The 27893-nt window shown below is 50.7% G+C and overlaps 1 protein-coding gene across 2 annotated transcripts in view; it reads left to right on the top strand.

Moving 5' to 3' along the window:
- Rnf43 (ring finger protein 43) overlaps positions 1-25959 on the top strand; it is a 71926-nt gene extending 45967 nt beyond the window's left edge. For both annotated transcript variants that reach the window (XM_052196532.1, XM_052196531.1), the window contains exons 3-10: positions 8443-8565; positions 18213-18287; positions 18400-18531; positions 19025-19129; positions 20091-20252; positions 20824-20926; positions 21476-22837; positions 24587-25959. In XM_052196532.1, coding sequence (XP_052052492.1) covers positions 8443-8565; positions 18213-18287; positions 18400-18531; positions 19025-19129; positions 20091-20252; positions 20824-20926; positions 21476-22837; positions 24587-24630 — 2106 coding nt within the window. In that variant the 3' untranslated portion in view covers positions 24631-25959. The remainder of the gene's footprint in view (positions 1-8442; positions 8566-18212; positions 18288-18399; positions 18532-19024; positions 19130-20090; positions 20253-20823; positions 20927-21475; positions 22838-24586) is intronic.
- Positions 25960-27893: the final 1934 nt, after the last annotated feature.

The raw sequence follows: 27893 nt of genomic DNA, 5'->3' as shown, positions 1-27893 counted from the left end.
AACCGCTGAGCCATCTCTCCGGCCCCAGTTTTTTGTTTTTGTTTTTTTCATTCTTACGCCAGGCCTGTGATATGTAAAACCCCCAAACCAGACTGCCTGTGGGCCCTTTCCCCCCTCGGCCTTTCCACTTCACTAGTCCATTCTAGGGCATCTGCTCTGGTCCACGCTCTCACTCACTAGCATCTCTGCTCCATAGAGAGCTTCCCTCCCCACCAAGATCTTCTGTAGCTTAAAGAAGTAGTGTCCAGGCAGGCCATTCCAGCATTGAGAAGTAGAGGCACGGGGATCATCCGAGGCTAGCCTCCATTACATAATGAATCTGAGGCCAGCCTAGGCTATATGAAACCCTGCCTCAAAACAAAATAAAATAAATAAATTATAAATCAAAGAGAAAAATCACCTTGGCAGTTCCCCAGCATTTCAACTCCATTGGGAAATTCTGCCATCCCAGGGATGGGTTCTCATGGGAACGAGAAACCGTTCTCAAAGTTTCCAGATCCAATCACTGTTAGGATCTAGTTTGCAGCAGGTGAGCATCAACCTCTTTAAAGAGAGGGCCAGGTGAACAAACCCAGAGCCTCTGTGAAGTTGCTGCAGTGCAGAGCCTGGCAAGCCAAACCCACGGGCTGGGTCTGCTCTCCCCAGCCTCCAAGCAGCAGGAGCTTTCTTTTATGACGTTGGTGTGTCCTGCCGCCCGAGATAAAAGTCTGGTAGTTCTAAGTTCAAGTAATGGAGGTTGCACTGCTGAGGGTGATTATAAAATCTGGAAAGAGGAAGTAGGGAGAAGGGCGCCTTTGAAGTCTGGCCAATGCTCCTGATTACAAAGGCAAAATTGTAGCGGGGTGGTGAAGTTACCTGTCCAAGGCCTTGGGTGAAGGTCTGAGTGTGGAATCAGAGAACTGAAAGATTATTGCAGCAGAGGTAGGGGGAGGAGAGGGACGGACGGGAAACGGCAGAGAGTGCAGAATGGTTTGCAAAAGCCCACGCCCAAGAAAGAGGAGGAGAGAGATGCCGGTAGAACTAAGACAGGCATTAAGTCCGGAGCTCTTGGCGCTTTCGGAGCCCTGGAATGCCCTCCGTGAGGCCGTAATGAGGTCACATGGGAAGAAGGCGGGCTGGAAACTGGAAGAGCTTGTTTGGTGGGGTTTGCAGGGCTGAGAACACGAGGGAAGTGACCGAGGATAATGAGCCGTCCCAGACTGTACCTGGCAGAAGGCTGTCTTTGAGAGGCACTGTTGACCGCCAAGGGAGGAAGGAGTCATAGAGGGCTTTGTCTCTTCCAGGAATAAGAAGGGAATTATTATTGCAAGTACAACAATAAAGCCAGCTCCCTCCCGTTTAATGAGCACTTGCTAGGTGTTGGTCTGTGTTGAGCACTTGCTAGTCATTATCTCTAGTCTTCGGGACAAGGAGAAATCTTTTTTTTCCTCTTGTTGTTCCCATCCTGAAATGAAGGCTATGATGGCTCAGAGATTCACTTGCCCGAGGTCCCCGGGCGAATGGTGAGATCACTTTGAACCTTATCTCTCTCTTGGGAGGAAATTAAACCAGAAAGAGTAAATTCAAGGGAGAATGGAGGACTTAAAGCTCTGAAATCCGGCTGGGTACAGTGGACACGCCTGTCACTCTAGCACCGAGCAGGTTGATGCAGGACAGGCAGGAGTCCAAATCAACCCAAGCTGCGTAGCAAGACCCTGTCTCTACAACAAAGCAGGAAAACATGAGCTGGGAGCTGCGCTCTACACCTGTGGGCCTAGCTGCTCCAGGGGCTAAAGCAGAAGAGCCACTCGAGCCCAGAAGTTCATGGCAACCCTAAGCAGCATAGCCATACCACGTCTCTTTTAACGCAAGACACGTGCGCATGCGCAGGGACATGCGCACGAGCAGGAACGCACGCACTGGGCTACAAGTCTATGAGTTGTGTGTGTACAAAGCCAGTTCGAAACCTGAGCGATCTGCACCTGGCAAGTGCTCCTCCTGCCTCCTCCCTCGTGGTACCTCTAGGACAGGTGCATCCCAGCTCGTGGCCTTTCTTAGGAACACACCAGTCACTAATCCTTAATTTCCTCCAGTTTCTGGGAGCCCCGCCCAGCCCCGCCCTCACCCTCCCTGGATTTTAAAAGCTCTCATCTTCTAGCGTCCATGAAAGAATGGGCGGGGCACACCTTTCTGTTGGGGGTTAAGGAGCCCCTGTCCCCTGGATCTGCTCTCTCCCCAGGAGCCCTCCTTCATCCCTCCCCAGGAGGGATGACTGGTCTTGGGGGGAATGACTGGTTTTAATGTTTAATATGAGAGTACTTGCAAAGCTCTCATCGTAACGAAATCAAACCATGCAGAATGTGGCAAGTGTGTTTCTTACACTACCGACAAATGACACATGTTTTCTGTTAAATCTGACTCCAAGGCCCTATCTCTCAACGTGAGCAGAAATTTGGTTCAAGGGAGCATCCCTTCACAAAGTAGCACAAACCCCCAGGGTTCTCTGAAACCTGGACCAGCTAGGCCACTCTCTGGTACACAAGCTCGTCACCACAAATGTATTACACAGATGTGAGTGTTTTCTGAGATTAGAGGAGGAATATCCGAGGCTGTAGCTCAGAGAAATGCATTTGTGTCTCATGCACAAGGTCCTGGGCCCCATCTCCAGCACTGAGAGAGAAGAAAGGTTTGGATATGTTTACTGTCTGCGGATATGGTACCGTGCTTACCTAGCAGCATGAAGCTTGGGTTCTAGCCCAGCCCCCAGTCAACCAGATGTTGGGGCACATGCCTGTAAACTTAGTACTCAGGGAGAATCAGAAATGCAGTCATCCTCAGCGACTTAGTGAGTTTGAGACTACATGGAACCCTGTCTCGGAAAGAAGAAGAGAGATGAAGAAAGGGAAAGGGGGAAAATCTGAGGTGATACTTCTCTGCTTGGGACAGCGGCCTGTGCATATCTATTGTTCAGTCAGTCTGCAGTGACCGGACTCCTCCTGGGGCGCAGGCTTCAGATTCCCGCTGCGGGGTGTGTCTAGGTCCCACCCATGGTGCATCTTAGGTTCTGGACACAAACTCCTCCTTACATGCTCCACTTCTTTCTGCCTTTAGGAGACCTGTACTTCCTTAAAGAGTTAACTTTTCACCAAAGCCAGGAAGAGAGAGGTCTTGAGCCAGCATTGGTCTTTGGCAAATGCTCCTGAGACGAGGAGATGGAGAGAAAAGACAGGACAGGAAATACAGAAAGAATAAGAAAGCTCTTGTTATCTCTTGGTCGGTCAGTTCCAGAGTCTTCCCTTAGCCACTCCTCACATCCATCTTCCACAGAGCAGCCATCGCCAGGTTCTGGTGGTCACTAAATTATCTGCCAGACATCTGGTTATAGACCCTCGATAACTACTCAGCAAATCCTGAGTACTCCATGGACAGCAGGCACTGATAGGACAGTGGGGAAGGACAAGTATCCTGGGGGCTGGAGGAAAGGCAGCAGACACCTGCACCACAGTGGGGTTAAGACTGGTTAGGGAAATGCAGGACAGATTGGCAAGTGCCAGAAGTGTGTTTAGGGAAGTGAAGCCACTTGTCATTTTTGGACATGGTCGCAGGGAGGTGGGGTATAGGAAGAGAGTAAACCCTGAGGTAAGCCCAGTCCAGACACAGTCTTTAAAAAATGTGTCCATGTGTCTGTGTGTGTGCTGTGCATGCACACATACATGATTTGTATGTGTGGGCATGTGCGCCATAGCGTGCCTGCGGAGGTCAGATAGCCGACTTTATAGAGAGATCTCCTTCTACCTTTCTGTGGGTTCCAGAGTCGAGGCTGGCACAAGTGCCTTTGCCCACCAAAGCGAGAGTCCCCTGAGCCCAGGCCAGACAGCCAAGAGTGCGGACTTCATCCCAAGAGCTTGGAGGAGCCTGGTGAGAGCTCTCCAGAGACGAGCATGCTCAAGTTAGTACTGAAGCCACTCTTGCCACTGCGAAGGGACGGGACGGGTGGGCCAAGGAAACCCTGGTTAGGCTTCTAGTAACTCAGGGCAACCATGGCGCTGGCAGGTGGAAATTAGGAGCTGGGCGGAGTTGGGAGAAACAGGAGTAAAGACACAGGCAGGGAACGGAATGGTCTCCTGAGCGTCTCACCTAATGATGAACCAGGAACAAGGACTAGATGGTTCCTTCTGCCTGGGGCTGCAGGAGAGGGCTCCCCAGGGAGGCCGCGGTGAGAAGGGTCAAAGCAGAGAAGCATTTGTATACTGATGAGATTTGGTGACTTGTTCATTCATTCATTCATTCATTCTTTCCTTTGTGGGTTTTTAACTTTATTTATTTATGTATTTATTTATTTATTATTTTATTTTATTTTTGGTTTTTCGAGACAGGGTTTCTCTGTGTAGCCCTGGCTGTCCTGGAACTCACTCTGTAGACCAGGCTGGCCTCAAACTCAGAAATCCACCTGCCTCTACCTCCCAAGTGCTGGGATTAAAGGCGTGCGCCACCACCGCCTGGCCTTTATTGGTTTTTGAGACAGGGTCTCACTGTGTACCTCTGGCTATCCTGGAACTCACAGAGATCCTCCTGCCTCTGCCTCCTGAGTGCCGGAAGCCAACGGTTTGTTGACTTCTTACATTCTTCAAGTTGACATTTGAAGGAACTGAGGAAACTGGGAGGCTAGCCCCTAGCTGGGTGACATCATGCTTCTGACCTCCTAGAGGGAACACTGGGGAGCCAGTCATAGACTACACAGTGATGCTGTCGGGCTTGAGCAAGCTGGATTTGAGGTATCTCACTTAAGATCCTTCCCTCAGAAGGGTCTAGAGAGCATTTGGACGTTGGGGTCTGGCGCTCTAGAGACGATGAGGCTGTGTGTGGAGAGCCATGGCTGAGGGTGGGTTGGGTCACACACAGCCCACCCACCTGGTGGGCCGCATGGTGGCAGCACATGGCTTTAATCCAGCACTCCAGAAGGCAGAGGCGGGAGGATCTCTGTGAGTTTGAGTCCAGCCTGGTCTATAAAGCAAGTCCAGAACAGCCTAGGCTACACAGAGAAACCCTGCCCCCCAAAACCCCTGCAAAAAAAAAAAAAAAAGAGTGTGGATGGACAGTGCCTAGGACAACATCTCGGGGGTCACCAGCATTCTAGGGACTTGTACTTGGGCCTTTTGATTGGCTGAGCACGACGGTGCACACCTATCTCCATGCTTGGGAGGCAGAGACAAGGAGGCTTGCTGCGATGCAAACATTTAGAAACAGGTGTTCACATTGTAGCCCAGGCTGGCCTGAAACTCATTATATAGCCCAGGTTAGCCTGGACCCCCATTGGCTTTCCTTCTGTCTCAGTCCTCAGTACTACGATTGCAGTCCATGAGCCTGGGCCCAGCTTTTTCATCTTTTTCCCTTTAATGTATTCTCCTATTTGCTCTGATTCTGATGGTGTCAGTTACCAGCCACGTTCTCTCTCTCTCTCTCTTCTCTCTCTCTCTCTTCCCCTGGTTTTTAAGAACACTTTCCCTGTGTAACCAGGCCCTGGCTGTCTGGAACGAACTGGCTTTATATAGACCAGGCTGACTTTGCGCTCACAAAGATCCACCTGCCTCTGCCTCCTGAGTGCTGGGACCAGCTATGTCCTCACGGGGACCAGCTACGGCCTCACGGGGACCAGCTACGTCCTCACGGGGACCAGCTACGTCCTCACGGGGACCAGCTACGTCCTCACGGGGACCAGCTACGTCCTCACGGGGACCAGCTACGGCCTCACGGGGACCAGCTACGGCCTCACGGGGACCAGCTACGGCCTCACGGGGACCAGCTACGGCCTCACGGGGACCAGCTACGTCCTCACGGGGACCAGCTACGTCCTCACGGGGACCAGCTACGTCCTCACGGGGACCTTACTTAGCCTCTTAGTGCATGCATACCTCATCTTCAAAGAAGGGACAAGAGCTTTCTGCTTCATAGTGACCTGCAGGTGCTTAGACCAGTCAGCGCAAACAGAGCCACGCGAACCGTTGCTGTCTTCATGATCACTGTCCTCCTCCCCTTCCTCCTCCCCAGGGCCTCCTCCAACAGCACTGCTCTGGAAGGTGGTTCTGGGTTAAGGCTGAAGACAGAGTAGTGGGTAAATATTTGTACATCCCCTTTCCTGATCTTCCCTCTGCTCGGTGTGAGGGGGTCTTGGGATCTTAGAGAGCTGACCTGTGAAGGAAGGGCAAGCTAGTCAAAGCAGTGTACTTCTGTGGCTAATTTCTATGACCTAAGAGTTTCTGTTGTGTCGGAGTGGACATGTCTTACTCTCCTCCACACAGATTCTCTCTGAATCACCCGGGGACTTCTCGTGTGTGAGCCTGTGGTCCCCATTGCATTCTTTCCTGCCTCATCTTCTGCCATCTCACCATGCCTGCGCATCTTCTTAGAGTCCCACCTCAACCCGCGGCTTCCTCAGCTGGAAGGATTTTCTTCTTCTGTGGGTCTTCTGGCTGAACGCGTTAGAACCCAGCAAGGCTACTGAGTCACCCTTGTGATACATGCTCTCTTCCTTAGATAGAATTATTAGGCTCCGCATCTTGTATCCTCCCATGGTCTCTCGGACACACTAGCATCCTGACACCACAAGGCGATCTGTTTACATGGCACGGTGGGAGCCGTGAGGCTTGGTAGAATGAAGAGATAAAGGAAAGGTTGAGGAGATGGCTTTAGTCAGCACAGTGTTTGTCACACAAAGCGAGGACTGGAGTTCAACCTCCCCAACACCATGTTTAAAAACCTGGGCACCAGTTAAAGAAATACACTGGCCACTCTTGCAGAGAGCCTGGGTTTGGCATCCAACACCCACGTGGCAGCTCACAGCTGTCTGTAACTCCAGTTTAGGGGATGCGATGCTCTCTTCTGGCCTCCTCAGGTCCCGGGTACACACGTTGTGCGTGTTCAGGCGAGCACTCAGTTATACAAAATAGGAATATAAATCTCGATAGCTCACACCTTTAATCACAGGACTTGGGAGGCGGAGGCAGGCTAATCTCTTGTGTCTGAAGCCAGCCTGACCTCAGGTTGGCATGGGGCTGTACACCTGTAATCCGAGTACTGAGGAGACAGGGAGACAGACACAGGCAAATCCCTGGGGCAGTCTGCTGAACAAGCTCCAGGATCAATGAGACTCGGTCTCAAAAAATTAAGGTAGAGAGCAGTGGGTCGATAATTCCAATATCAGCCTCTGGCTATTGTATGCATGCTCACAAAAATGAGCATGTATACACACACATACACACACACACACACACACACACACACACACAGGTGTGTACGCATATGAAAGGAATGGATGGATGGTTGGATTGACAAGCTAAAGCCAGTGTATTTTTCACTGAAGAGAGCGCAGGTCAGCCTTTCATTTTCTGAAGACAAAAGCATATAACCTTTCTCCTGCACTAAATGTCTGTTATCACCAGCCCAGTAATGCCTAAGTTCTGGAATCCCATCACCCCAACCCAGAGATTTTATTATCAGGGCTACAGTGCAAAGCAAGGTAGCCCACGTTGATTGACAACCTCTCCTGGCAGCTTGCTTGATCCCGTGATGGGCACACACGTGCAAAATGAGAACAGTGGGGTGGGTAGATAGAGTGAGAAGACACGGGACAGATCAACAGAGCCAAAGGGGTGAACCAAAGAGGCATTGGTAGCGCCTGGCACTGCTGCGGGGTCAAGGGCAGAAGGCACAGATGCATAGGGCATTCTCAGAGCCTGGCGCGTAGAGGCAGGGGAGTGCTCTCAGAGCTTAGAGGTTTGTCAACAGACACTGTGATCAGGAAAGGAGGCGGCTGATTATTTGGTTTGTTTGGAAAGGTATGCCCTAAGGGTCCTACAGCTTTTTGACAGCAGGTCCCCACTGGGATACCTCTCCTTTCCACCTGTCCCCAGCCCCTCTTCCTCCAGCCCCTCTGAAGTGACAAACAATGATTAATATGAAGCAACCTAGTAGTAAGAGTCACCCTTTTTGAGATAGGATAGCCTGAAACTCACTATGTAACTCAGGCTGGCCTCATAGTTCTGGCAAACCTCCTGCCTCCAGAATTCCAAGTTACAGCCCATTGGCCACCATGACCAGCTAATTCTATTCTTTTATAACACCAAGAGACCCACCTACTTAGAGCCAGGAAGATGGCTCAGCAAGTAGGAGCAGTCTGGGAACCTGAGTGTGAGTCCCCAGACTCTAAGGCAGAAGGAGAAAAACAGCTCCCGGGACTTGTCCTCTGACCCCCATGTGCACACCACAGCACATGTGTGCCTCACCCCTGCCTGTCACATGCACACATAGTAATAATACATTTATTTTTAAACATTTTAAAAGAAGCGAACCTAAGCTGGGTGTGGCGGCCCATGCCTTCAATCCCAGCACTGCGGAAGACTGTAGCTGTGCTTGGTTCTTGTGCTGCCTAGAGCTCGTCTAACCCGGATGTCTGTCTCTCTGCAGTCCCACCCCTTGTACCTGTGCAATGCCAGTGACGACGACAACCTAGAGCCTGGGTTCATCAGCATCGTCAAGCTGGAGAGTCCCCGACGAGCTCCTCGCCCCTGCCTGTCACTGGCCAGTAAGGTAGACCTGACACCACACTCCTCTGCTGTACCCAGTGTGGGCTGGGGGCACCCCAGCTCTCTCGTTCCCTTGTCTCAAGAATGATAAGCCCACATAGTGGCACACTCCTTTAATCCTAGCATTCGGGAAGCAGAGGCAGGAAGATCTGAGTTTGATGCCACCCTGGTCTACAGAGTGTGTTCCAGAACAGCTGGAACAGGATTATACAAAGAAACCTTGTCTGGGAAAACACCACCTGCCCCCCCAAAAAAATTAAGAGAGAGACAATGATAAGACCCTTGAGGCTGGAGAGGCGGCTGAGCTCAGTGGTTAAGAACTCTTGTCAGCCAGGCGGTGGTGGCGCATGCCTGTAATCCCAGCACTCTGGGAGGCAGAGGCAGGCAGATTTCTGAGTTCGAGGCCAGCCTGGTCTACAGAATGAGTTCCAGGATAGCCAGAGCTATACAGAGAAACCCTGTCTTGAAAAAAACAAATCCAAAACAAACAAACAAACAAAAAGAACTCTGGTTGGCAGCCGGGTAGTGGTGGCACTCCCCGTTAATCCCAGCACTTGGGAGGCAGAGGCAGTGGCAGTCAGATTTCTGAGTTCCAAGGCCAGCAGCCAGCCTGGTCTACAGAGTGAGTTCCGGGACAGCCAGAGCTACACAGAGAGACCATGTCTCAAAAAAAAAAAAAAAAAAAAAAAAAAGAAAGAAAGAAAGAAAGAAAAAAAGAAAAAAACCTCTGGCTGTCCTTCCAGAAGATCTGGGTTCAATTCTCAGCACTCACATGGTACCTCACAACCATCTGTAACTCAATTCCACGAACTCCGATGCCCTCTTCTGGCACCAGGAACACCAGTGGTACACAGACACACACATTCAGGCAAAACACCCATACACATAAAATAATAACAATTAATTGTAAGAATGCTAAACCTGGGCCGGGCGGTGGTGGTGCACGCCTGTAATCCCAGCACTCTGGGAGGCAGAGGCAGGCAGATTTCTGAGTTTGAGGCCAGCCTGGTCTACAGTGTGAGTTCCAGGACAACCAGGGCTACACAGAGAAACCCTGTCTCAAAAACAAACAAACAAAAAACAAAAAAACAAACAAACAAAAAGAATGCTAAGCTTGGGGGCTGGTGAGATGGCTCACCGACTGCTCTTCCCAAGGTCCTGAGTTCAAATCCTACCAACTACATGGTGGCTCACAACCATCTGTAATGAGATCTGACACCCTCTTCTGGTGTGTCTGAAGATAGCTACAGTGTACTTACATAGCATAATAAATCTTTAAAAACAAAAAAAATGCTAAGCTTGATTCCCTCAAGTTCCCCAAGCTCATAACCCATCCAAGAGGGTAAAAATGCATGCTTTTGTCCTAGTCCACCGACCAGGCCTAGAACTTTCTGGAGTTTCATCCCAGCATGAGCTCCTACCTCACCCGGCCCTCTTCTCCCTCACTTCACTCCATCTCTTAGAAATTCCTAAGGACTTGCCCTTCCTCAGTACAGGAATCATCGGGTGGGACACATGGGGTGGGGGGTGCTTTGTTTCATGCCTCAGAAACATCTGGGCACTCTTTCACAGGAACAGCAAGGCAGAGCCAGGCATGGTGGCTCTTCAAGCCCAGCACTCAGGCGGTGGAGCTAGCTAGGCTTCCTGAGCACGGGAGGCCAGCTGGGGCTGTAGAGTAGGCACCAGGTCAGTCAGTGCTGGGTAAGACAGCCCCAGCTCAGAAAGGGAAAACGAAATACCAAGACGGAAGCTCACAGCCTTCACATGTGCCCTGTAAGGGTTGTTACTTCGCTGCAAGATAACTTTGGCTTGCACAGGGATGTGTGCAAATCAGGCCTGGGGATCTGGCTTGTGTGGCAGAGCGCCTGCCTAGACTGCACCAGGCCCCGGGTTTGTTCTCTAACGTTGTATAAATCCAGGCTTCGTGCTTATAATCGAAGCCCTCCAGGAAGAAGGCAAAACAATGAGAAACTCAGTCACCTCTGTCACATATCGTGAGGCCAGCCTGGGATAGATGAGACTCTGTCTCAAAAACAAAACAAAAACTCAAAGAAGGAAGCGATAATACCTCCCACTAAAATGTAAGTTAATTGCCACATTTAAAAACTGAAAATAGGCGCTGGAGAGATGGCTCAGCGGTTAAGAGCACTGACTGCTCTTCTGAAGGTCCTGAGTTCAAATCCCAGCAACCACATGGTGGCTCACAACCATCTGTAATGATATCTGATGCCCTCTTCTGGGGTGTCTGAAGATAGTGACAGTGTACTCACATATAATAAATAAATCTTTAAAAAAAAAAAAACTGGGGCTGGAGAGATGGCTCAGCAGCTTAGAGCACTGACTGCTCTTCCGAAGGTCCTAAGTTCAAATCCCAGCAACCACATGGTGCCTCACAACCACCCCTAACAAGATCTGACTCCATCTTCTGGAGTATCTGAAGACAGCTACAGTACTTACATTAAATAAATAAATAAATAAATAAATAAATAAATAAATAATCTTAGGAAAAAAACTGAAAATAGGCTAGGCGTGGTGGTGCACACGTTTAATTCCAGCACTCAGTGGATCTCTGAGTTTGAGGCCAGCCTGGTCTATTAATTGAGTTCTAGGACAGTCAAGGTTACACAGAAAAACCCTGTCTCAGGAAAAAACAAAAAACAAGCCAGGCAGTGGTGGCACACCTTTAATCCCAGCACTTGGGAGGCAGAGGCAGGAGGATTTCTGAGTTCGAGGCCAACCTGGTCTACAGAGTGAGTTCCAGAACAGCTAGGGCTACACAGAGAAACTGTCTTGAAAAACCAAACCAAACCAAACCAACCTGAACATAAGCCAGAAGGTGGTAGCACACGCCTTTAATCTTAGCACTTGGGAAGCAAAGGTGGGTCTGAGTTCCAGGACAGCTCGGCTGACACAGAGAAACCTTGTCTCGAAAATAATAAATAAATAAATAAACAAACAAACAAAATGAAAGCTTAAAATAATTTAAAATGTTATAACTCAGCCAGGCGGTGGTGGCGCACACCTGTAACCCCAGCACTCTGGGAGGCAGAGGCAGGCGGATTTCTGAGTTCCAGGCCAGCCTGGTCTACAGAGTGAGCTCCAGGACAGCCAGGGCTACACAGAGAAACCCTGTTGGGGGGGGGGGGGGACAAAATCCAACAAACAAACAAATGTTAGAACTCAGGGGGCTGCGGCAGACAGATCATAAGTTTGGGACCAGTCTGGGCTACACAGAGAAATGTCTCCAAAATTTAAACCAAGCTAAGCACACAAGCGCAGATGCCCTAGCTGAGCGCTCCATGCTCATCAGCCTGCACTGCGCAGCCTCACGCACAGGACGGACTGACAGACGCTCAGCTTTCCTGAGTGCTCTGGTTGGCGGGCCTGCTACCTGCCACAGGAGACCCTTCACTGATAATGACAGTTACCATTTTCTGTATAGCTTACCTCTGTACCCAGGGGAACATGGACCAGATCCTTTGTATTTATTTTGGATTTTGAGACGGAGTCTCACTCTGTAGCCCAGGCTGGCCTCTGGCTCTCCTTGGTAGTTCCGCCACCTGGGGGGGGGGGGGATGGGGGGGCCTGTGGCACCTGAGCCCAGAAAGCCTTTCTGGTTCACTGCACTACAGGCCACAGGCCTTTACAGCTGCGGATTTCCTTCTGACTGAAGCCACCCCACTTATGGATATTTAGTTTCTCCTGCTTAACAAAATCTGGAGAAATGTTTATTAAGGAAACTTGGGCTTAGTGCTTGCTCTGCATGAGTTGGAGTGCTGGGTGTGGGCAGAGAATTCAGAGAGGCTCAGAGGGAGTTTCCCCGGCTTCTCTTTACCTCTGCAACCTCTGCAGAAGGGCCGTGTGCTTATTCTGGAAACCTCACAGAAAGTGTGGCATCTAACTCTGACTCCCCCACCCAGCGCACCCGACTTCCTTTGATGTTTAAAACAGAGTCTCCCGGGTGTAGGCTAGGCTGGCTTTAGAAGTCCCTGTCCTGCCTCCGCCTCTAGCTCTCAGCGCTGGGGCTGCAGGTGTACAGACCACGCCCAGCTTCCTGCAGTTGTTTTAACAGTGTTTGATTAGACCACGAGCTACTTACGACCATGCCCAAAGAAAAGTAAAGTTAAAAACAACCTCAGAAAGCTTGTTAGGGATTTAAGGGAGCGCCTGGCTGCTATCCCTGGTAACTATAGGTCCTGTTCTTCCAGGAGGGCAACCCCTGCCTTGGGCATTAGACCTCCCGGTGGAAGTGGCAAAATAGCTACGAGAACAATTTAAGAGAAGGGGGGATTTATTTTCGGCTCTTGTCTTTAGAAGCGTCAGACCATAGTAGACGGCTTCGGTGTTTCTATGTTCATGCTGGGGTTCCCATGGACGGAGAACATGATGTGTAGAGAAGCTCATATTACTGAGGCCCAGGAAGCCCTGCACCTGTGAGCGCGCGCATGAGGGTACACACACACACACACACACACACACACACACACACACGCACACGCACACGCACACGCACACACGCATGCACACACGCATGCGCGCGCGCACACGCACACACGCACACACAACACACACACCAAGGCTATGCTAGTGGGGCTTCTCCTTCCCTCCCTTCCATTCCATCTGTGGCCCCAGTCTGTGGGATGGTGCTCCCCACACTAGGGCAGGTCTTCCCCTTTAATTAAGCTCTCCAGAAACATCCTCACAGACACACCCAGCAGGACCCTTTCCTGATCCCCTATGTGCTTCTCAGTCAAGTTACACTGACTTCCCGCCTGGCTTCTGTCTCACTGCTAAGGGAATTGCCCTTTCCCCAAGTCAGGTCCCATCACCTGACCCAGCCAACTAGGGTACCCTACTCAAAAGAGGTATGCACATGCCTCAGAAATCTCAGAGGCCAAACTAAATACTTACTTTTGCTTTGGTTTTATAGAATTCTCTTAAGTTCAGTACATTAATACAAATTATATAATACACACATACACACACACACACACACACACACACACACTATGGCTCCTAGGAAGAATAAGGCAAAGATAAGGCCTTTGATAAAGAAAAAAATTGAAAATCTCTCACCCAGATTGGTTTCTGTTCTGGTTTTCCCTTAATATTAACAGGGAAGTGTGGCAGAACAGACTTATAGTCCTAACACTCAGGTGGTAGACACAGGAGGATTAGAAGTTCAAGGTCCCGGGGCGTGGTGGATTTCTTTGTATAGTCCTGGATGTCCTGGAACTCACTCTGAGGACCAGGCTGGCCTTGAACTCAGAAATCCGCCTGCCTCTGCCTCCCAGAGTGCTGGGATTACAGGCGTGCGCCACCATTGCCTGGCAAGGAGGATATTTTTAATTAATTATTTTTTTAATGCATATTAGTGTTCTGTCAACATGCATCTCTGTGTACCATACGTGTGCATGCTTGGTGCCTTCAGAGGCCAGAAGAGGGCATCAGGTCCTCTGCAACTGAAGATGATTGTGAGCCACCATGTAGGGGTGCTAGGAATTGAACCTGGGTCCCCTGAACTAGCTACCAGTGTTCTTAAGCACTGAGTCATCTCTCCAGCCCTAGTTATGGGGACCTAATGGGACAGCACAGATGCAAACATACAATTTAATGCCAATCGTTCAGTAAATGACGGACAGCAGTGGCCACTCTGTTGTCTCGGACATCAATCACCCTTCAGTATGAGCTGTCACTGGTTCATTTTGTTTCATTTTGGTTCATTCTTTTCTGGCCCTGGGGATTCAGTGCAGAGCCTTGCACATGCCCAGTGTGTGTCCCACCACTGGACAGTCTTCGCTCGTGGGCTCTTCCTTACAGTTCACAGAAGCCGTGCGTCCGCTTCTAGCTTATCTTCTTACTCTTCTCTAGAACCCTCACCATAACTCTGTTTGACGTTTCCATTCTTGTGACTGCTCCTGCCTTGGTGTCTGCTTCCTTAGCTCTCCACTCCCCCTGTCATGGCTGGACAAGCACAGTGGCCTTTTGCCTAATGGGAGGAATCATATTCAGAGACAAGCAACTGGGTACCAAGACGACCACACCCGGCAGTTAAGAGAAAGTACTCTCGAGTTGGACATGGTAGCACGTGCCTATGATCACAGTATTCAGGAATGCCAAGTCAGTAGTAGGATTGTGCGGTTTGAGGCTAACCTGCGCTACATAGTGAGACCACACCTTAAGACAAAACAGACCAGAAAGCAGGTCCTATGGAGGCTGAAGTTCTGGATACTGCACAGTGGTCGCCATGGCCATGAACACAGTGATAGTGTCCATGGACCCTCTGAGTCTCGGGTTCCTGACTGTCTTAGGGAATCCTAAGGAATTAATGAACTCATGTATACAAACCATATATATATGTTTTTCAAGACAGGGTTTCTCTGTATAGCCCTGGCTGTCCTGGAACTCACTCTGTAGACCAGACTGGCCTCGAACTCAGAAATCTGCCTGCCTCTGCCTCCCAAGAGCTGGGATTACAGGTGTGTGCCACCACTGCCCGGCTACAAACCATATATTATAGTTGATACAATAACTAACAACATGCACGAGGCATAAGTGTAAGTACTTTACATGGACTAATGAATGTCGTCATCGTAGTAGCTCTCTGCAGCAGGGTCCCTTATCGTCCTAGTTTACAGGGACAAAAACTGGAACCCCGGGGGAGTTGCCCCAAAGTCTCACAGCTAATAGTGGGAGCAGATCTGGGATCCAGGCTTTGGCACTCTGGGAACGGTAGATCTCAGTAAGAAACACACTTCTCCTTCCCTCTGTCTTTTCTCAAGGGCAGCCTAGTGTCACTGGTCCTGTGAATTTTGCAGCAGGAACCTGCTCTGTAGAGACAGAAATCCCTCCCTCTAGCTTTCCTTCCAGCAGATGGGGGGCTTTGGCCAAATGAACTTTCAACACAATATTCTGCTAAGTCTATGATTCTTGGAGGTGCCTGGAACAGGTGGTAGAAGATGGCCATTTTCTCCCGTCAGAGGGAGCTGCTTCACATTTGTCTGTTTTGTGTGTTAAGTATTTGTGTCAGATTGGGACCAGAGAGTAGAAGGAAGATCATTCTGAAGTGATAAGTGTTCCTTTCATTCACACCCCAGAGCAGTGGTTCTCAACGCGTGGGTCTTGACCCCTTTGAGTGGGTCAAATAACTTTTTCACAAGGGACACCTAAAACCATCCTGAATATCAGATATTTACATTACAATTCATAACAGTAGCAAATTTATGGTTATGAAGCAGCAACAAAATGATTTTATGGTTGGGGGCTACCACAACATGAGGAGGTGTGTGAAAGTGTCACAGCATTAGGAAACTTGAGAACTCTGGTTCTAAAATATTGTTGTAAGCATTATCATGTTTGTGTTGTTGTGCATAGGGAGTCTTGACCTTCCGAATGCCTTGATACCTCAGGCTTAGTAGGTACTTTTGTATTACGGATAAGCAAATGATGTACAGAAACAGCCACTGTGGTCTGTAGAGGAAATTGTAATAGCTGTCTAGTAGATCAAGAGACAGGACTTCAGCTCCCTCTGTGCACACCCTGAATTGGCTCCTGGTGGAGCCTTGCTTGCTTGCTTGCTGGCCCAAGGTATCCAGAGAGGTCCCTGCACTGTCTTTCTAAGCCTGGATTTCTGGTTGTAGGCCCTTACCCATCCTTTCTGTCTCCCAGATTCCATACCCCAGACACTCTGTAGCCCCTTCTCTTAGGTGCAAGTGGGCAGGGGGTACAGAAGGTCCCAGTTGAACTGCTCCTCATCCCCAAATCTTGCTTTCTGTCCCTAGAACACTGGACTCCGGCACCCACTACCAGAAAGTCCTGTTTATTTTCTCCTCTTGGCAAACGCTCTGGGCTCTTTGATTGCTTTTACAATTTTATAATTACAGGCTGTAATGGGCTGGGGTGTTTGAACTTCATCAGTAATTGCTTTCTACTTCTCCTACCCCAATTCTTCAAAGAAGAAAGAATATCTCCAAAGAAGGGAGTCCCCGAGCCAGGCCACACTGGGCCTAGAAACTTGGGTATGGGAAATTTGAGGCCCTGAGAATCTTGTTCTGTGACTACTAGGGTAACCCTCCCAGTCTTCACCCAGCCCTGGACTGTAATTACTAGCAGAATCACCCCTAACAGGGGTTCCTCTCCCAGCACTACTTGACAAAAAGTCCTTGTTTGCAGGGCCCTGAAGATTTGTCTGAAGGAGCTCAGCTAGGCTGGCCTTTCTGGAAGGAAGTGGTTGAGAGGCCAATGGAAGCTGCAGTTTCTCAGTTTCTTCCCCAGTCCATTGTAGAGTCCAAGAATTTCCTCAGGGCTTGGGGTGGGAGTCATTTAGCCTAGGCAGGCCCTGTAGAGGGACCACCAGCCCAACTCCCTGGAGCAAGAGAGAGGAAAAGAAACTTATCCTAAACCAAAATGACACACACACACACACACACCACACCCCTGCTTATATGTCTCACTGCCCTCTCCCTGTCCCCTGCCTGCAGGCAGCTGGTTCTGAGGGGCCACCCAGCCCCTGCCACTGCAGAGCAGAGAGCAGAGGCCCAGGCTGCTCCCAGCCTGCCTAGCAGGAGACCTGCCCCAACAGGCTCTCCCTGGGAAGACAGCACAGATCAAAAGAACTAGGAGTGTGAGTGAGTCCCAACCCTGGCTCCTCTTCCTGCCACTGTGACTTGCAGAAGAGTTAACTCCTTCACTGCCTGCAGGAAAGCCTCAGAGAGTCAGCAGAGTCCCTGGGAAGGAGATGGCACCAGAGGTGGCAGGCTTTGAGCCTAACGGTCTGGGAGGTCTGATAGCAGGCTGCGAGCAGCTCCTGTACTTGACAGTTGGTTGTGGTTGCTTTTCTTTATCTTCCTCCTCTTACCCCTCACAGGCCCCCAGGTTCCCTCCTCTGGCTCTGTCTTTGACTCTTATCGGGCAGGCGCTGCTGCATGGCTGGCTAGATTGTGCTGCCTCCAATAGGGTCTTGGAGTCCTTGGTGAACGCACGCGTGCACCTGTGCACAGGCGTGACCTTGAGGGAGCAGCCCTCTCATGTCGTCCCTCTTCAATCGGCCATCCTAAGGGAAAGGACAAAGGGATCAAGTGTAGGACAAGGGCTCTTTAAGGCCCTGGATTGGAACCAGAGTTTGGAAAGCTACAGGGTGGCAGGGAGAGGAGCACCTCTGGGTGACACACTGAGGTGGCAGCTCTCCCATGGGGGGGGGGGCAGAACAGTGTCCCAGGCTCCCAGCACTCTGCCTGAGCCTCACTCCTGAGAGGTGGCATTCCGTAGCTGCCCCTGGCTAGGCAGGGTTGGCTTCTCAGGTCTTCTCTAGCTTCCTCCAACTGCAGACACTCCCTGCCCTTTGTTCACAATGCTTGATCCCTGAGCAGGGGCTGTGTCTGTCACTCAAAAACCACCATCTGATACCCAGTGAAGCCGGGGGTGAGGGGTCTATTTCAAAATGAAAGCATGAATGCTATTCTTTGAAGGCAGAGGGCTGGCTCAGCCCGGGGTCCCAGGCTCTGCACATATACACATGAGTTCCCTGATTCCTTGCACACATCTTGTCAGTGGACAGGGTGCTTGTCCTAGGGTGAGATGAGTGTGCATGCGCCCTGGGGTTGAGAGCCAGCCGTGGCCAGGGTGGGACAAGCCTCTGCTCTGTTTCTGCAGGCCCGGATGGCTGGCGAGCGAGGAGCCAACGCTGTACTCTTTGACATCACCGAGGATCGATCAGCGGCCGAGCAGGTGCCTAGGGATGCGATGGGTGTTCCAGGAGGGGGTCTGGATGGAGCAAAGTAGGGTTCTTGTGGGTGGTAGCAGAAGTCAAGCAGCCCTGCTGGGGCTTTGTCTTCTACAGCTGCAGCAGCCCCTGGGACTGACTAAGCCAGTGGTGCTGATCTGGGGTCATGATGCGGAGAAACTGATGGAGTTTGTGTACAAGAACCGGAAGGCCTATGTGTGGATTGAGCTGAAGGAGCCCCCCGCTGGGGTAAGCACCTCAGGGCTCAGCCTTGCATCTGCAGTCACCTCCACTTCATCCACCAGCCCCCTGGAAACCCTCTAGAGTCCACCTAGCCATGCGTCTCAGGGAGTTTCTCCTACTCTCTGAGCCTCATCTACAAGATGAACAGATTGAGCCCAATGGTAGTTTTCAGCTCTGTGGTTTAAAGGTGAAGGAGAAGAGAAACCTGCCTGTGGGACTCCCAGGCTGTGAGCCTCGGTGCTCCCCTTTGCCTGCAAATGTGGGTGTAGCTTCCCAGATAACACCTCTCCTAACTGCACCCAGAGAGCACTCTCCTGCAGCCCCAAGCAGAGAGAGCTGTCTAGTCCTCTGCTGAGTTCCATCTCTTCATCCCTCGGGTAGGAGGCCCAGGGGCCCACAGCTCCCTCTCTTTAGTGGCTTTACTTTCCTCCCTGACTTGGTCTGGCTCTTTCTAGAGTGTGACCCTTTTCTTCTCTGCTTCCCCCACCCACATCCCCAGGCAAATTATGATGTATGGATCCTCCTGACCGTAGTGGGGACCGTCTTTGTGATCATCCTGGCTTCGGTGCTGCGCGTCAGGTGCCACCCCCACCATAGCAGACCGGTGAGCAGTGTCCGGCTGCCTGATAGGAGTGGGTATGGGTATGAATGTGGAGGAAGAAAGAAGAAAGTGAGAGACAGGTGTCTTTATGGCCGTGAAACAGCCTCCCCTTAAATAAACACTCTAGGCTCTCTGTTGCTTTTAGCAGCCTCTCCTCAGATCTCTTGTCCATCTGTCCATCCATCCATCAGTCTGTCCACCCATTTACCCATTTATCATCTATACTGAGTAATTCAGTTTCAGGTGTTGGGAACAGCACCATGAGTAAAATCAACCAAAAAAACAAAATAAAGCAAAACCCTCCTCTACTCTTAAAAACTTTTATTCAGCAGAGTAGTGGTGGTGGCATACACCTTTAATCCCAGGATTCAGGAGGCAGAGGCAGGTAGATCTCTCTGTGTTAGAGGCCAGCCTGGTCTACAGAGCAAGTTCCAGGACAGCCAGGGCTACACAGAGAGAAAAGACCCATTCACACAGAATAGAATAGTAAATACTTTTTTAAAGAATTATTTATTTGTTCTATGTGAGTACACTGTCACTCTCTTCAGACACACCAGAAGAGGGAGCCGAATTTCATTACAGATGGTTGTGAGCCACCATATGTGAGTACACTGTCACTCTCTTCAGACACACCAGAAGAGGGAGCCGAATTTCATTACAGATGGTTGTGAGCCACCATGCGGTTGCTGGGGCCTCTGGAAGAGCAGTCAATGAGTGCTCTTAACTGCTGAGCCATCTCTCCAGCCCCACGTAATAATATTGTGTGTCATCAAAGGAAGAAAAGTCTAATGGAGTATAGAGAACTGGTAGGACACAAGGTGCAGGAGCTCAGAAGGGACGCGCCCTTGAGGGCACTCATTTGGCTGTGCGATCTAATGGGGAGATGGACCTGGGTCCATGCTGGGGCCCAGGAGAGAGGAACGCAGAGCTCTTGCATCATTGTGAACTCCTTTCCTCTTCCCAGGATCCTCTTCAGCAGCGGACAGCCCAGGCCATCAGCCAGCTGGCCACCAGGAGGTACCAAGGCAGCTGTAGACGGGCTCGAGCGGAGTGGCCAGACTCAGGGAGTAGCTGCAGCTCAGCCCCCGTGTGTGCCATCTGTCTGGAAGAGTTCTCAGAGGGGCAGGTGAGGTGGGGCAGGCTGGAGATGGAGACGGTAGATGGGGCAGGGGTGGGCAGGTCTAGGTATGACTACATCACAACTACATCTGGGTTTATGTGTCCTCCAAGGCAGGTCACTCTAAGATGTGGCCGTTTTGCTGGGCTTCTGAGAACAATCAGTGATAATGTTGAGAGGGAGCCTCATGTCAGGCCACAGTAGCGCTTTAAACACCTTATCTCACGTTAGCCGAAGGACAGAGGAGGTTGGAGAATAGATTGGGTGCTTATCCTTACTGACAGCAGAAACTGTTGAGAAACGTGAACCAGGCATTGTGGTGCATGCCTCTAATCCAGCCTTGGGGTAATAGGAAAAAGAACTATGTAAAACTGTCTCAAAAAAAAAAAAAAAAAAAAAAAAGTAAAACCAAAAACTTGCCCAGAGCCATGCAGCTTAACACAAATCCTCCAGCTAACCAAAGCCCAACCCGCCACCATTACTCTCTATTCCTTTGCAAGTAGGTGACAGCAGGAAGGCAAGGCCAAGAGGGAGTTGGTTACCTTGTAACCTTTGTTTGGGGCACTCTTGTTTGCTTCAGGAGCTCCGGGTCATTTCCTGCCTCCACGAGTTTCATCGAACTTGTGTGGACCCCTGGCTATACCAGCATCGGACTTGCCCCCTCTGCATGTTCAACATCATAGGTAGGAGGTGAACTGAGGGGCCCCTCTGAGTGCATACAGGCGGATGTAGAACACAGCTGCTGCCCCTGTGGGGAAGGGTTTCTCTTGTGAGGCTGAGGAGAAGAAGAAGAAGCTGCCACCATGTTGGCTTCAGCTGCGAACTGCTCAACAGCACCTGTCTGTTGGGGAGGGTTGTCCATACTGAAGCCATCTTTGTTTTCTTAAAGAGTGTATTTTCACAGCCGTGTTGCTTCTAAATCTAATTTGTTTGCAACATTGTTATTCTAACGTTCTGGCAATAAGGGACCCTATTCTACTCATAGAGGTTCCGGGGTGGAAGTGCCCTCCCTATATGGCTGGTGGGAGGAGCAGGGATGACAGACAGCCTGACCTTAAGGATGAAGTTAAGTTCAGGCGCGGGTGTATTTTAGATTAGATGTTCTTATTTCCCCAAACTGAGCTCAGAAGCTATACAGGATCAGATGGGTGGTTACGCCTTTCTGAGTTCATTCTCCTTATGAAGTCTATGTTTGTGAAACCAAATGTCCCAATTCTCTATTCTTTTCCCAGAGGGAGATTCATTTTCCCAGGCCCTGGGAGCCTCTCCATCTTACCAAGAACCAGGCAGGAGACTCCACCTCATTCGCCAGCATCCTGGCCACGCCCACTATCATCTCCCTTCTGCCTACCTGTTGGGTCCATCTAGGAATTCAGTCACCCGGACCCCAAGACCTAGACCCTTCCTGCCCTCCCAGGAGCCAAGTATGGGCCCTCGGCATCAGCGCCTTCCCAGGGCTTCACACCTTCGGGCGCCGGAAGAACAGCAGCACTTGGCAGTATCCCCGCACTCCTATGCACAAGGCTGGGGGCTGAATCGCCTCCGATGTACCGCTCAGCATCCCACAGCTTGCCCAATGGCCCTACGACGGGCCAGGCCTCATGACAGCAGCGGGTCTGGAGAAAGCTACTGTACAGAACGCAGTGGTTACTTGGCAGATGGGCCAGCCAGTGACTCGAGCTCAGGACCCTGTCATGGCTCTTCCAGTGACTCAGTGGTCAACTGCACGGACATCAGCCTGCAGGGCATCCATGGCAGCAGTTCTACCTTCGGAAGCTCCCTGAGCAGTGACTTTGACCCGTTGGTATACTGTAGCCCTGAAGGGGATCTCCAAGGGAAAGGGATGCAACCTAATGTGACCTCTCGACCCCGCTCGCTGGACTCAGTGGTACCCACGGGAGAGACCCAGGTTTCCAGTCACATACACTATCACCGCCACCGCCACCACCACTACAAAAAGCAGTTCCAGTGGCATGGCAGGAAGCCTGGCCCAGAAACTGGGGTCCCACAGTCCAGGCCTGCTGCTTCTCACACTCAGCTAGAGCCATCTCTCCCTGACCAGCAACTCACCACACCCAACCCAACAGCTTCTTCAATGCTCCCCAACCCACAACGGCCCAGGGCCCTTACAGAGCCTGCCTCTGGCCTAGCAGAAGCTGCCAGCCCCAGCCCCAGCCCCAGCCCCAGCCCCAGCCCCCACAGTCTTTTGAACTTACAGAAATCCAGCCTCACTGTCAGACACCCACAGAGAAAACGGCGGGGTGGCCCATCAGAACCCCTGCCAAGCTCTCTGCCCCAGGACTTGACTGTGCACACAGCTTGCCCGGTTTTCCCCCACTACAGCCCCAGTCTAGTGTACCCTTGGCCCCCAGAGGTTCATCCACTGATGTTCAGACCTCCAGGCCTGGATAGGCGGCTGCTACATGAAGTCCCAGGCCCCTGTTACTCAAGTTCACAGCCAGTGTGGTTGTATCTGAATCCCCACCAGCCTCTGGGACCATGCTTACCTGAAGAGAGACATTCTAAGTGGAGTTTTGACACCCCAGAGGACAGATGTCCTTACTCACATTGCCAGGTGCTGCCAGCCCAGTCTGGTGAGTGTTCAGGAAGCAGGTGTTCTGGGAAAAGGAGAGTCCATCTGGATGTTGGAGGGCAGGTGACAAGAGCTAAGGGGTTGGTGAACTGAGGAGATTATGACTTACTTGAAGAACAGAAATCATAGGTGGTTCTCAGCTTCTCTAGGGGCCCTTGGGTTTTGGTAAAGGAACTATTAAGGTATAAAGGCAATGTTGGCACATGCCTTTAATCCTAGCACTAGGGAGGCAGAGAAAGACAGATCTATGAGTTCAAGGCCAGCCTGGGCTACAAAAGCAACAACAACAAAGGAGGGGAGAGAGAGAGACAGAGAGAGACAGAGACACAGAGTCACAAAGACAGAGACAGAGAGAAACCACTAAGGTTTTCTTCCAAGCACTCTTGTTAATAAGGCTAGCCACGTTTTCATGGGATCTCTAAGCTCTAAGCCAAAGCTTTGCACATTTGTCTGCATAAACCGTGCCTCCTTTCCAAGGCTAGCTGCCTCCCGCTCCTCCCACCTTTGAGAGCCTCAGGGCTTGAGAGCCAATGCCATTCCTTCATTTATTCATTTATTCACGTTCTCCTCCTGATCACATGCTAGCTATGTGCTAGGTCCTAGGCAGGCTTCTGAGGATGGGGAGCTTGCCACACAGAAGACCCAGGTCCGTGGGGAGACAGGCATGAAGACAGTGTGTAGAATCACAGTGTCCATGGTCACGTGATATGAGCATGGACCAGGTGTTTGATGATTCCCTTTTTTGGACTGTCAAACTGCTTCCAGTGCTGGCAGAATCAGACCACCTTTTGCTCTGAATTCGGTGCCTCCCTCCATCCCTCTTCCTTGCTCCTGACACTCACTGGTTCCTGTGCCTCTGCTAGCTCTGTCATCTTCTCAGGTCCGCTGCTGATGGCCCCTGTCCATAAGGATTACAGCCTGAAGGTCAAAGCAGGAGCCTCCCTCTGACAGGGTCACGGAGTTGAGAGGCCTGCACATGGCCTAGTGTTGTGTCCCATAGAGCTGTGCAGCTCAGCTCCCTCTGTCCCTTCATGCACTGTTAGGGTCATCAGCCTTTCTGTGAACTCTCTAGAATCAAATGCTCTGTTATGCCCACAGGCAGGAGAAATCCAACCTGATGTGGCCTTCAGTGCTCCAGCACCTGCGAGGTCCACCTAGCTCCCTTCCCTTCCTCTGCTCTCTGCTTTAATTGAGTTGGGTAAACATGAATTATAGTTCCTGCTGCCCAGAATGTCCCATTGACTTCCCTGTCCCTACAAACCCAATTCTTAACCACTTCTGTAAAACCAGCTGGTGCATCCTCACAGTCAGAAAGTCTGTCCTCGCTGCTGTGCGGGATATGCATTCCTCCCTCAGTGTGTCTCTGAGGCCCCTGGTTCTCTCCCACAGTCGCACAGAATATCCATGTGTGCATGCATGCTTTTTCTGCTAGCCTATTCTTCTAGATATTCTGTTCAGCAGGTGGTAGCAAGCCAAGTTCACAATGAATGCCTAATAAATATTTATAGGGGGAATGAATGAATAGTAAGTCCTACTCACAGCGGTTGCTGTGAGTACTTCTCTAGGTTTGTTTTTCTCTCCCGTTTCCCAGTGGGCCCCTCTCAGCTTTCAACCTAATTGCCTTCGCAGACATATTTCCTGCTTCTCCCTCTCTGTGGTCCCTTCCCTGCCACAGCCTCCACAGGTGCGAGAAGCAGGAGATTAGCTGGACCCTTGGTGACCTCTTTTCTCCCCCTCTCTTCTCATGCAGGCTCGGAAGAGGAGCTGGAGGAGCTGTGTGAACAGGCTGTGTGATATGACATGGTCAGATGAGGCTTCGGCGGTGGCGACTGTGCTCCCGATGACTCAGGGTTCTGCCTGGCATAGGGTCCTGCTCCTGGGAGGAGCAAGGGCCTTAGCAAGCACCCCTTTGTACCATGCTTCCTGGGACCACTGTCAGAAGAGTGGTGGCAGTGGGTGGCAGGAGTGCTGTCTCCTGCCCTCAACTCCCAAGCTTGTCTGTGGAATACACCTACAGTGCAGAAAGTCTTGTGTCAAGCCAGACAACCAGCCAGTATCCAGTGTGCACTTGTGGGGTAGACTCCTAAAGGCTGAGTTTTTGACAGGAAGCTCTAGGTGAATATCTAGATGTCCTAAAGGTGCTGCTCTTTCCCCAAGCCCTGCTGGGTTCCCCGGGCTAGGTTCCCCGGGCTGGGTCTCCGTTGCCCAGGCTTCAAGTTCACACAAGCCAGTTGGTTCCGCTGGGTGCATGACCACTGCTCACCTCCTTTCAAGGCTTCTCTGGGACAACTTCAGCTTTATCATTCCGTCTTCACAAAAGAACAAGGTGTTTAGGTGAACCCCAGTCCCAAGAGAGGTCTCGCTCGGCGCCTTCTCCAGCCTGCACCTGCCTGCTTGGTGCTCAGGGAGGGCCGGCTCTTCCTTCCCGTTCTTAAACCAATCTTACCCTGAAGACTTGGGGGAGTCAAAGAATAGAGTTCAGTCCCAGAGGTGGGGACTGTGCCGGACCTGCCTGGGATGAATCTTTTGATTATCAAACTCCTTGTCCCTTTGGCAACTCCAGTTCCTCTGAGGCAGGGAACAGGAATGGAGGGAATTAGTGCTCCTTGAAGCTTTCATGTCTCCTAAGTCCAAGGCAGGCAGAAATGAATGTCTACTAAACTTCATCCGGGAAGAGGGGGGGATGAGAGGAAGGTAGAGAAGGCACAGCTACAGCCAAGCAAGGAGTCTCCTCTGAGAAATTCTTGGCGCAGAGATGGAGAATGTAACCTCGTGGGTCTGCAGGGCCCAGAGGCCCACCTTTCCAGTATAAGCCATACAAACCAGCAACCCAACTGAAGGTGTGCAAGTGGAACTGGAGCAAAAAGTTGGCCTGGGCAGCTTGTACCAAGTGGGCAAGGGCTGGTGGACCTCCTGGGGCTCCTCGTCCTAGCATCCTGACCATTGTCAGCCCCTCGGGCAGTATCCTTGCCTGGAATGTGAATGTGGGGGCAAAATGGACATGGGATCCTACTTGGGGACCTTCCCTCCTCAGAGTCAGTGGGGAGACTGGCATCCAGACGCCCACATGGGTATTTATATCTGAACCAGACAGAAAGATGCTTGAATCAGGCACTATGTTGAGAAATGTATTTATTTGCTAATATATTTATCCATAAATATGACCTGGCTTTGTGGTTTTGCTTCATTATGACTTTTCACTCAGGTTAACAATTCCATCTTCTCTATCTTCTTTTGTTAAATTTTTGAGGCCCAGCCTGACCCCCAATTCACTACACAGCTGAGATCTAACCTCAAAGTGGCCCTCTTTCCCCTACCAATTACTGGGATTATAGGCATTTACCAATATTCCCTCTGGCTAGTGGGGATATCAAAAGCTAGACAGATTTAAAATCCCCAGAAAGATCGGAGAGAGCAGCATGCCTGGTTCTCTTCGTGATTCAGTCATTTATCTGTATTGGACTGCTTGATGACCCTGATGCTTCAGTGTCTGACTTTGTGACCTTACAATATTGTAAGTAAATACTGAACTTTGGTATGTGTGCACACCCATGTAGTGACAGGAGTGTGAGGGCAGCCTAATCTGTATAGCAAGTGCCAGAACAGCCAGAGCTACTTAATAAAGACTTTCAAAACAAACAAACATACAAACAAACAACAAAAAGGGTCTTTCACTTGAACTTGTCTGGAGTTCTAGGATCTGCCTATCTCTGGCCTTCAGTGCTATGATTACAGTAGTATACCATCACATCCAGCTTTTATGTGGTGGGTCCTGAGCCAGCTCCTCAGCAGGGTGACTGCCTTTTTCCATAAATAAAATGATCCTCTTTCAGAGTTGATACAAGACTTACATGAGATAGCACGGTAAAACTATATTCCAAACTGAAAAGAGATTTCCCAGTGCTAGAAAGTATCTAAAACCCAGTCACTGACCCCATGTAGTTTGCTGTTGTAGTTCAGTTTCAATTAGAAGGGCTGGAAGGACAGAACAGCAAGGATTGCAGCTATTTATATCCCAGCGCTCCAATTCAGATTAACACAAATGACCAGGCTTTTGCCTACACTCCAAGAGAAATGGTGCTTTCTCTGTAATCATTCCTGTGGGGGTCCCTGCGAACACTACGCTCTGTTCACACTGCACCAGACCTCGAACTTCTGTATGGTTTGCTCAGAATAGTGTCTGGGTGCCACTTCAGAAGACAAGGAATTCGGCGTCCTACACAGCACAGTGGCAGCTGGGGTAAGGGAAGAGTATGAGAAGAGATACCTAATCTACAGATGTTCTCATGGAATTATGTCTAAATGTGCCAAGACTTTTACAAAGCGTAAATTATGAGCCAGGCGGGCAATCGAGAGGCTTTTAGGAGGAATTAAATACGCGTTTCCCCTTACCCAACACCGCCCCCCCCCCCACCCGTCGGCGCGGCTCAAGCTAGCATTCTTGTGGACCGCAAACGAAACCCTATCACTCTCTTGCAGATACAAGAAGGGGTGGAGCCTCGTCAGGTTTTTTGTCTCTGCAGGCATCCAGAAAGGCAAGACTCATTGCCTCAAGCTTTAAAATAATCTAGCGTGAATCGGCGGCCTTGTATTCTGAACATTCCGGAGACCGAGAAGAGGGGCAGGGAGTACCAGGTCGGCCTTGGGTTAAAAAAGCCAAATACCTAGGCGTGGAGGTGCGCGCCCATAATCCCAGCACTCCGAAAGTGAAGGCAGGAAGATCAGGAGTTCAAGGTCACTGTTCGGTACTCAAGAGAGTTGGAGGCCACCTTAGGAATTACCATTTACTGTCTCAATAGATATGTAAACAAAATTAAACAAGCAGACAAAACAATCTAGGTTCTCCTCGGGAATCTGGAGAGAACGCGGGCCGGCAGCCAGACGGCTACATCAAAAGGCCCGCGTGTGGTGCGCAGTTCCAGAGTTGCTCAGCGCCACGCCTCCTGCGCATGCTCCAACCGCACCCTGATGCCCCGCCCCTACAGGCCCAACAGCTCCCAGCGCACTCTCTTCCGCTCGCTCTCGCGAGTCCAGGTGTCGGGGCCGCGCGCGGCCCA

The sequence above is a fragment of the Apodemus sylvaticus genome, chromosome 10 (genome assembly GCF_947179515.1).
Source record: "Apodemus sylvaticus chromosome 10, mApoSyl1.1, whole genome shotgun sequence".
In the NCBI taxonomy this organism is placed as follows: domain Eukaryota; kingdom Metazoa; phylum Chordata; class Mammalia; order Rodentia; family Muridae; genus Apodemus; species Apodemus sylvaticus.
Note: the sequence above shows the minus strand (reverse complement) of the source record. Positions and strands in the feature narration are given on the sequence as shown.